Source organism: Tachypleus tridentatus, chromosome 10, assembly GCF_004210375.1.
Source record: "Tachypleus tridentatus isolate NWPU-2018 chromosome 10, ASM421037v1, whole genome shotgun sequence".
Lineage (NCBI taxonomy): Eukaryota > Metazoa > Arthropoda > Merostomata > Xiphosura > Limulidae > Tachypleus > Tachypleus tridentatus.
The window spans coordinates 2,688,007-2,699,733 of NC_134834.1; the positions used below are offsets into that span (position 1 = coordinate 2,688,007).

Consider the following 11,727-nt stretch of genomic DNA (forward strand, 5'->3'; position numbering starts at 1 on the left):
GTGACTACAATATTATATATACAACAGTAATGACTACAATAGTATACATACACAAGAGTGTAGTGATTACAATATTATATATACAACAGTAATGACTACAATAGTATACATATACAAGAGTGTAATGATTACAATATTATATAACAAGTGTAGTGATTATAATATTATATATACAATAATATAGTGACTATAATATTATATATTCATATCACTTTACGTAAAATTATTTTTGACCTCGTAAAATGCTCTTCTAATTCCCACAATAGGTACTGAAAGATAAATGGCTTTAGGCTTAAGTATTCATTAGATAGGACTTGTTGCTGTTAAAGAGAAATCTACACAATGTATTATCTTGCTCTGCTCACAAAGGGTACTGAAACATGATTTAAACATACCACTGAGCTACATGGGAAGACAGAACTAGGATTTAAGCATCATCTGTTAATGGACTTAAGCCTACATAATGCAGATATAAGTAGAATTAAAGCATTATCTGTTAATGGAGTTAGGCCTACATCAGGCAGACACATCTGCGTGCTGAGTAAGTACGATTGAACCAATCTAGCTACATCCACTCAACATAAGGTAAAGATGAAAGTGGTCATAACATCTTTGTATTTATAAAGTTTAAGGGTAATTAGACGCTTTCTGTTATTCTACCATGTTTTTAAAACATTTTCCAAATTATATGATTTTGTTTTTCTTTTGTTTGTCTTTAGTTTAAGAACAATCTATTTTGGTTGTTTCATTTGGCACACATTATAAGACATACTAAATCTGGTTGCATTTAGAACAGTAATATTTTTTATGAGAAATGTTACAGAGGAAATCTCAATGTACCTGAGCTAACAGGAAGAATATTGTTGTTCTTCTGCCACGTTACTTTTGGTGGCGGGTGACCTGTTACTTCACAAGGGAGATCAACAGATTGGTTAACCAGAACCTTACTGACAGATGGTTCAGGAATAATGGATGGTGGAACTGAAAAACAAGAAAACTTTATCTTACAACTGTCAGTATTTATCTGATTATTTCTATATAAGTATTTTTCTTTCATCAAACAACTAACTGATTTACATAATATCAGTAGAGATTGTTAATATTTATATTTTTTTAGATTAGGAAGCAAGAATGAATCCGATGTCAAGTACATATATACGAAACTTAAAATTATTTTTAATAAAAACTATTTTATTTAAAAAGCTAAATTATACATGTTTCAAGTGAAATTATCACCATTTGTAATTTTTACATTGACAATAGAGAATAAATTTTAACTTCGTTTTAAACAAAAACATTTGAAACAAATTGAAAAGTATTAATATATTTCAATGTTGGAAAATCTAGCACCTGGAACAGTTGATTCTGATATCTCACTAACTTAGGATACATTATATAAACAGTGAACTAATAACATTTATAGTACATTACACTAACAGTTAACTAATAACATCTATGGTACATTACACTAACAGTTAACTAATAACATCTATGGTACATTACACTAACAGTTAACTAATAACATCTATGGTACATTACACAAACAGTTAACTAATAACATCTATGGTACATTACACTAACAGTTAACTAATAACATCTATGGTACATTACACTAACAGTTAACTAATAACATCTATAGTACATTACACTAACAGTTAACTAATAACATCTATGGTATATTACACTAACAGTTAACTAATAACATCTATGGTATATTACACTAACAGTTAACTAATAACATCTATGGTATATTACACTAACAGTTAACTAATAACATCTATGGTATATTACACTAATAGTTAATTAATAACATCTATAGTACATTACACTAACAGTTAACTAATAACATCTATAGTACATTACACTAACAGTTAACTAATAACATCTATGGTATATTACACTAACAGTTAACTAATAACATCTATGGTATATTACACTAACAGTTAACTAATAACATCTATGGTATATTACACTAACAGTTAACTAATAACATCTATGGTATATTACACTAATAGTTAATTAATAATATATAGGTTACATTACACTAACAGTTAACTAATAACATCTATGGTACATTACACTAACAGTTAACTAATAACATCTATGGTACATTACACTAACAGTTAACTAATAATATCTATGGTACATTACACTAACAGATGTTTAATATAAACCGTTTACTCTGAAGCAGATTGTTTCACATGAAATGGTTATTACCATAACATACTGCTTGTCGTTTAATGGTAGCCATTATAACACATTGCTTGTTGTGAACTAATTATAACACACTGCTTGTTGTGAGCTAGTTATAACACACTGCTTGTTGTGAGCTAGTTATAACACATTGCTTGCTGTGAACTAGTTATAACACACTGCTTGTTGTGAGCTAGTTATAACACTGCTTGTTGTGAACTAGTTATAACACATCGCTTGTTGTGAACTAGTTATAACACATTGCTTGTGTTAAACTGATGACGGAGATATCACTTGAAGTATTTAGCAACATGCACATTTGACAAACAAAACAGATGAGTTATGTAGTTTGAGATGGCTGAAAATAAACACTTTTTATAATTTTAGAAATGTCGAAATATTAATAAAACTATTTTCTAGGGAATTGCTGTCATGTTTTACAGAATGAAACCTACCCATTACATCAAGTTCGATGTTTCGGTTTGCAAGACCAGCCTCATTTTGAGCTAAACAGGTATAGTTTCCTGCATTGTGCACCCTGATGTTAAGGAACTGTAAGTCACCTCCAGACAAAACCTCATAATTCAGCCCAACTGGAGGAAATGGTTCTTCATCCTTTAACCATGTCACCTGTGGCTGGGGTAAACCTTCAGTTTCACAGTGAAGTCTGGTGCTCTCACCAACTATCTTACGAACCTTCTCTGGACTATCTTTGATGGATGGAGGAACTACATAGGTTATATATATGTATATCAGTGATTAATTCAACTACAAGCTTCACCTATTATATTTTATCAGATAAACAACTCTTGTACAGAATATGATTTATGGTAAGAATGAATATATTCAGTATAATACAGATTACAGGTTTTCTATTTGAAATTTGTAATTCAAGTCATAATAAAAAATAAACTCCGCTGAGTAGAGAATACAAACCAAGCACGTTAAGGACATATTCTCGGGAACTATTTCCAGCAACGTTAGAAGCTATACAAGAATACGTTCCAGAATCTGACACTGTTGTCATGAGGATCTCAAGCTGGTGTCTACTCTCTTTAAATTTTTCATTGTTCTGGATTGAGCGTCCATTTTTAAGCCATAAGACAGAAGGCAGTGGAGTACCAGATGTTAAGCATTCCAGGACAGTGGGATGGCCACTAATAGTTGACACAAATGTTGGTATTCCAGAATTCTCAATTTTTGGTGGTACTGATAAAAAAAAAAAGATTAACAGAAGGGCATTCTTGATTTCCAGAACTGATGTTTCATTCTCACTTAAGTAAATCTATAAAATATTCCTTGATCTTTCCAATATCAAAACATATCATCAATAATAAACACATGTATCACAGTGAAATGTGTAACAGAAGGTTGTTTTACTCTTTATTACACCACATATCATCTATAATAAACAAACATACTATAGTGAAATGTGTAACAGAAGGTTCTTTCACTCTTTATTGCACCAAATATCATCTATAATAAACAAACATACTATAGTGAAATGTGTAACAGAAGGTTCTTTCACTCTTTATTACACCACATATCATCTATAATAAACAAACATACTATAGTGAAATGTCTAACAGAAGGTTTTTACTCTTTATTACACCACATATCTATAATAAACAAACATACTGTAGTGAAATGTGTAACAGAAGGTTGTTTTACTCTTTATTACACCACATATCATCTATAATAAACAAACATACTGTAGTGAAATGTGTAACAGAAGGTTGTTTTACTCTTTATTACACCACATATCATCTATAATAAACAAACATACTATAGTGAAATGTCTAACAGAAGGTTTTTACTCTTTATTACACCACATATCTATAATAAACAAACATACTATAGTGAAATGTGTAACAGAAGGTTTTTTACTCTTTATTACACCAAATATCATCTATAATGAACAAACATACTATAGTGAAATGTGTAACAGAAGGTTGTTTTGCTCTTTATTACACCATATATAATCTATAATAAACAAACATACTGTAGTGAAATGTGTAACAGAAGGTTGTTTTACTCTTTATTACACCACATATCATCTATAATAAACAAACATACTGTAGTGAAATGTGTAACAGAAGGTTGTTTTACTCTTTATTACACCATATATAATCTATAATAAACAAACATACTGTAGTGAAATGTGTAACAGAAGGTTGTTTTACTCTTTATTACACCACATATCATCTATAATAAACAAACATACTGTAGTGAAATGTCTAACAGAAGGTTTTTACTCTTTATTACACCACATATCATCTATAATAAACAAACATACTATAGTGAAATGTGTAACAGAAGGTTGTTTTACTCTTTATTACACCACATATCATCTATAATAAACAAACATACTGTAGTGAAATGTGTAACAGAAGGTTGTTTTACTCTTTATTACACCACATATCATCTATAATAAACAAACATACTGTAGTGAAATGTGTAACAGAAGGTTGTTTTACTCTTTATTACACCACATATCATCTATAATAAACAAACATACTATAGTGAAATGTGTAACAGAAGGTTTTTACTCTTTATTACACCACATATCTATAATAAACAAACATACTGTAGTGAAATGTGTAACAGAAGGTTGTTTTAGTGCTTATCACATCAAGTGTTGAAGGAGTTTTTAAATATCTTCATTACATCTTCTATATGATTGGCAGCCAGTTGTGGAATAGTCCGTTTTTCTACAGTTTTTTCATGTCTTGATAGTTTACGTAATCACAGAATACAAGAACTATCTGTTAAAACTGTGTAATGTAACCCACCTACAAAAGATCAATACCATTCACACATATAACTGAACACCTTTGAAGTGAATTATAACAACATGAATAGGGCTTTATCCTGTAGTCACTTATTATAACATAGAACCCAGACTTCATATCTACTAGACAAATGTTATGAATCACTGACTGCACTTACCCCACACATTATAACATAGAACCCAGACTTCGTCTCTACTAGACAAATGTTATGAATCACTGACTGCACTTACCCCACACATTATAACATAGAACCCAGACTTCGCTCTCTACTAGACAAATGTTATGAATCACTGACTGCACTTACCCCACACATTATAACATAGAACCCAGACTTCGTCTCTACTAGACAAATGTTATGAATCACTGACTGCACTTACCCCACACATTATAACATAGAACCCAGACTTCGTCTCTACTAGACAAATGTTATGAATCACTGACTGCACTTACCCCACACATTATAATATAGAACCCAGACTTCGTCTCTACTAGACAAATGTTATGAATCACTGACTGCACTTACCCCACACAGAAACATTGAAGTGTTTGTCAACTGCCCCTGCCGGGTTGGCAGCTACACAGAAATAAAATCCCGAATGATACAGTTGACTACGGTAGATGTGAAGTTTCTGTTTACTCACATAAATATTGTCACTATTATGAACCGGTTCACCATCTTTAAACCAACTAATTTCTGGAGGTGGCACTCCTCTTGCTGGACAGTCTAATCTTACAGGCCGGTTAACAATCACAGGTACGTGTAGAAGAGAATCATCCAATAAAGTGGGTGGAACTAGAAGATTTGTAGGAGTGACATCAGGACACAAAATCATCATCAGGAGAAAAGAATATGTAAATAAAATATCAAAGCACTGAATAAAATTTATAAAAATTCCAGGTCAGAAAGTAATAGTCAATAGAACATGTCCATTCAAACTAATTGTCTTATTGATGAAGGATAACTGAAAGAGTTCTTACCAAAACGATTCTTATGGAAGTATTTGAGTGATAGGATGTTTTTGGTAACATACCTTCTAGAAAGAATGTTTAAAGACACAATAAAATATTTCCAGATCTTTGTTCTGAAGGCTTCCCGTTATATTCATTTGATCTTATCGACTGGAAGTTTAGCTGGTAACTTTATTGAAGCCATAAACTTCTGCAAAAGCTAAAATCACTTTGGTATAACTAGTTTACACTCTATTCTATCCAATTATATTAAAATGTTGCTCATTTCTAAAGTTATTAACTGTGATATGTAAGGGTTGGGAACTAAGGCTGCAGTAATAAAATCATTGAAAGAAATGGAAAATCGTAACAAACAAGACATGGATAATAATATATTTTTTAGAAAATATACACCCACATTTTAGAAAATGAACAAAAATTCTGAAAACTGTTGTTAATTGGTTGATGACTAGCAAGATTCCTTAAAATTTAACAGAAATGTTTGTTTTCTTTCATTTTCCTATATTTGCACTAAATAAATGTTATTAAATGATAAAATATGTTTGACTTCAAAACTGTGTTAGAATTATTACTTTAAAGTTAGACACATAGGAGTATATTCTAAACCTGAAAGATGCCCCTAGTCATGACGAGGTAGAAGCCATATCATAATGGTTTTACTTTCACAAATCAAAATAATTTTTATTGTTATTATTGTTTCCAACGTACTTTAACACATAATATACTTTTTATTTATGCATGCCATAAGCTACCCCCCCTCAAGTGATTCCAACATGTCTCTCATACAAATCATCATGTGTCACCTATCTACCAATAGTAGCACAGTACACTCACGTGACTTACCTTGTGTGCCTCTACCAAACTATCAATGAAGTCTGGCAGAAAACAAAAGCACAAGAGGTGTGCTGGAAAGAAGAATTGGAAATATAAGCAGAGGGAAGCACCTATCAGAAATATATTTTCAGTATAGGAAAATTATAACTTCTCTCATGGTACTTCTTTCTGTTTACAAGATTAACTAGAATCTTGAATTGATTAGGAGAAGAAAATATACAGGAAGGAGAAACATATAAAACAAGAAAAGAGATGCAAACAAAGGAAATATGAGGAAATAAAAGATTAAATGAATGTCCTAAGTTGAAATGGTAGGCAGTCAGGGAGAACAAATGATCTGGGAGGAATGTCTGGACCACAAACTCTGCAGTTTTAGAGAAAAAATGTGCAAAGACAACATAAAACGTCCATACTGGGAAAGGAGACTACATAATGGAAATGAAGAACCAAACATTTGAAATCTGGTGGTGTAAAAGACTATCAAGATCTCAGTGTTAGAATCTACAGGAGGAATTGTGGTCAAGAACCAGTGAAAGAGGCCAAACTTTTGAATGCTAACTCTCCTGAAGAATAAACACCAATAAAAATCCAAGCCAGGTCACGTGCACTACTCTTAGGCTTAACAATAAAAGAGGCCAAACTTTTGAATGTTAACTGTTCTGAAGAATAAACACTAATAAAAATCCAAGCCAGGTCGCTTGCACTACTCTTAGGCTTAACAATAAAAGAGGCCAAACTTTTGAATGTTAACTCTTCTGAAGAATAAACACAAATAAAAAATCCAAGCCAGGTCGCTTGCACTACTCATAGGCTTAACATGCCTAAAATGGTAACATCATCTTTGAATGTGACTGGAATAAGTTGGCAAGTTTCAAACTGCAAAAAATCTTCAAGTTAAAATAAATAAAGGCCACTTTGTGAGTATACTAAATATGAGTGTGAAACAGTATACAGGGTGGCCCGTAAGTTTCTACCAATCCATATATCTTATGTATCCAGTGTATTTGTGTGCTGTCCCTCATTCTCGCTGCATAATATTATGACGCCATGTTCTGTGAGACATTTTCCTCAACAAAGCAGGGGTTATTGTTCCAAATGCTGTGGTAACAGCCCTTCTACTCATCATTAGTATTATTGAATATAACATAACAACAAATGGATGGGTAGGGACTTATGGGCCACCCTGTAGAATGACAAAGAAATGTCCAAATACAAGCACTGTCAAACTTCAAAATGATAGTTCAGTAGAGGCTTATAAAAGGAGACACATGTCACATGAGTGTATTATACTCTTATTGGTGGAGAAGTGAGGCATGATGCTTTACATGGCAGACATGTTGGAATCACTTGATTCCCATAGGGGGCACTGAAGGCTTGTGGCATGCTTAAATAAAAAATTCACATTTAGGGGCAGCAATGAGTAAAAATTGCTGATCTTGTAAGCAGAGAAGTGTAGAGTATTGGAATTCAAGTTACGTTTAATGCAAATGGTAACCTTGTAACACATCTTTTGACTAAGGTTGTGTAACATTCTTCTTTATTTAAAAGTGTAAAACAATTTCTGCTCTTCACTTCTACTATTTCATTAGGTGTAATTACTGATATCATAATTAAATTAAAGTCTTATTCCATACAAAAAGAGGAAATTACAAAAAACATCTTTGTCCAAGTTTAGTCAACATACTCAAGACATTTAATTTGAAACCCTCCTCTGTGGTTCCTGCCTCATTGGTAGCGATGCAGGTGTACTCTGCTGTATCAGTTTCTAGTGGTGAATCAAGCAATAACACATGGCCTTTCTCTAGAAACTGGATGTGCTGAGATGGCTGAATAAGATGTCCATTCTTCAGCCATGTCACTTCAGGTGGAGGATGTCCAGTTACAGTACATGTGATTCTAACAGGTTTTCCTATTATGGTCTCCACTTCCTTGTCAGTGCTGCTTTTTCTATTCCTGGAGGAACTGAAACAAAAATAGAATCCCCTTGCTCTATTAGCCTTTGTCACTATTTTACGTCAACAAGGTTTATCAATGAGGAAATTGTAACAAAAATATAATCTCTTTGACTTAAAAGTTTCAGCACTACTTTAATAAATTAGGGTTTTCTTAATGTTTTCAGTATTTTTGTGAACCTAGTTAAGAAATTAAAAAAAAAACAAAATTTTTATACACTGCATAATTTTACCAAATACTAAAATTAGGCCCACTGCTGTTACAGCAGTAAGTCTACAGATTTACAACACTAAAATCAGGGGTTTGATTCCTCTTGGTGGACTCAGCAGATAGCCCAACTTAGACATACATGCATTCTTCACGGGAAATAATTTGAACATTTTATTTATAACTTCTTGGCTACAAAAAATACTTACTTTTAAACATTTTCTAAGAAAACATATTTCTTAAAGTACAATGTTGAACATACAAAACTGCTTAGCATAACAGTTATTGCTTATTTCATTTAGTGATTATTTAGTTTTCAAAACAAAAGTGTTAATTATTTTAAAAGTAATAATTGTGACAAGTTTCCTAACATAACTCATTAGAGTTGTATGCTGTGTATGCAGTTTGTACTAGGTTTTAATAATATTTTGGTCTCACCTTTCTAAACGTTTTTGTTCTGTGTAATATTGTTGTCACTAGAGAGCTAGTTAGTTCTAGATTTTTCTGTTGTGTTATAAATACGTGCAGATACACAGAGGTAGTTAGAGGTATAAATTGAGTGGCTGGCAGCTTAGTTGTGATGGGTATTTACTAAACAAGTTTGTAAAGAAGTCAAGTCAGAAAAGATAGTGAAAGTAAAGTTAGAATTAGTGATTGTTAGTTTAACTTTAACGAGCAAAATTTAGAGTGAGTTTCACAGTGGTGTAATATTGGAGATAAAAGAAAACAACTGCCCTGTCAAAGGGTGTCTTAAACATAATTGAACCCACCTGTGTGGACTTTGATTGAAAGGAAACAATTATTTAAAGTTTTGGATACAACTGTGGTAACCCATGGAGTAATGTAAGTGAATTTATTGTTAGTGAAAAAGAGATGGCAGAAAATAATACATCTTGTCAGTTGAACCTGTGTGCACTTTGACAAGTTGAGTTGAACTGTGTGCACTTTGACAAGTTGAGTTGAACCTGTGTGCACTTTGACAAGTTGAGTTGAACCTGCATGCACTTTGACAAGTTGAGTTGAACCTGTGTGCACTTTGACAAGTTGAGTTGAACTGTGTGCACTTTGACAAGTTGAGTTGAACCTGTGTGCACTTTGACAAGTTGAGTTGAACTGTGTGCACTTTGACAAGTTGAGTTGAACTAACCTGTGTACACTTTGACAAGTTGAGTTGAACTAACCTGTGTGCATTTTGACAAATTTTTGAAGACATGTTTGATTTGTTTTGAATATATTGTACAGATTGGACATGTATTTCCAAGGGGAACAGAAGTTGTTCACATGTCAAATTATTATAAATGCTCAACCTCTCTTTATCTATTATTACTCACAATGAATGATAACAATGAGATAAGTTAAAGATACCAAATCTAAGTATGTTACATAATGTTACAAACAGAGAAATTATTCAACCTAATATCATATGATGAGCATCCACCAGGACACCACAAGTTGTACAATAACAAATGATGAGTTTATCAAACACATCCAGTTTGTTTACCTAACATATCCAGTTTATCAAACACATGCAGTTTGTTTACCTAACATATCCAGTTTATCAAACACATCCAATATGTTTACTTAACATATCCAGTTTGTTTACTTAACATATCCAGTTTATCAAACACATCCAGTTTGTTTACTTAACATATCCAGTTTGTTTACTTAACATATCCAGTTTATCAAACACATCCAGTTTGTTTACTTAACATATCCAGTTTATCAAACACATCCAGTTTGTTTACCTAACATATCCAGTTTATCAAACACATCCAGTTTGTTTACCTAACATATCCAGTTTATCAAACATATCCAATATGTTTACCTAACACATCCAGTCTCACTTCCTCTTCAGCAATGCCAGCATCATTTCTAGCAACACAAGAATATGTGGCATTGCCTTGTACTCTCATTATTTCCAGCAACTGGCCTTGACTGGACACTCTGTATGCTCCTGAGTTTGCAGCACTCAAAGGCTGACCATTCTTTAACCATGTAATTTCTGGTGTTGGGGAGCCACGTGCTTCACAGAAGATCTTTGCTGTCTGGTTAATAACAACTTGTGATGATCCCTCTATGCCAACTTTGTCAATAACAGGAGGAACTGGAAATAAAGACAGACTTCCACTTGATTAACTCATGTATTATTTAACAGTTCTACATTACTGTCATAAAGCAATAAACTGAACACAGATTAATAATCAAAACATACCCATTACACTCAGCCTCATCTCCACTTCACTGTCTCCAGCATCATTAACGGCCATGCACGTGTAGCTTCCAGCATCTCTTACACTGACTCGGGATAAAGTCAGCTTCGTTCCATCAGCAGAGAGATGAACCCCAGGGCCTGGCAGAACCATTTGAGAGTCTTTGTACCAGATCATCCGTGGGGTGGGGTTTCCTGACACGGGGCACTCTAGAACAATATTATCATTCTGCACAGCAATGTGGTTAGGGTCTGCGGCTGATACATTGATGGATGGTGGTACTGTGAAACATTAATTTATTACTTACACTAGAGGCAAAATAACTGAACATTAGGAACAACAGAGTTCACAAAATCTTATACACACACACACATATATATATATTCAAATCTTATACACACATACATATATATATATTCAAATCTTACACACACATATATATATATTCAAATCTTATAAACATACACATACACATATATATATTCAAATCTTATACACATATATATATTCAAATCTTATACACATATATATATTCAAATCTTATACACATATATATATTCAAATCTAAA

At 32.6% G+C, this 11,727-nt stretch overlaps 1 protein-coding gene across 1 annotated transcript; it reads right to left on the reverse strand.

Moving 5' to 3' along the window:
• Window positions 1–427: 427 nt before the first annotated feature.
• LOC143227926 (hemicentin-1-like) lies at window positions 428–11,484 on the reverse strand. Its single transcript, XM_076459282.1, has 8 exons — window positions 11,161–11,484; window positions 10,779–11,052; window positions 8,473–8,750; window positions 5,509–5,778; window positions 3,130–3,402; window positions 2,649–2,921; window positions 841–981; window positions 428–456 (listed from the first exon to the last, which is right to left on the reverse strand). Exons 1-8 carry the CDS (start codon window positions 11,333–11,335, stop codon window positions 428–430), a joined length of 1,713 nt encoding a protein of 570 aa, XP_076315397.1. The 5' UTR covers window positions 11,336–11,484.
• Between the last annotated feature and the right edge of the window lie 243 nt (window positions 11,485–11,727).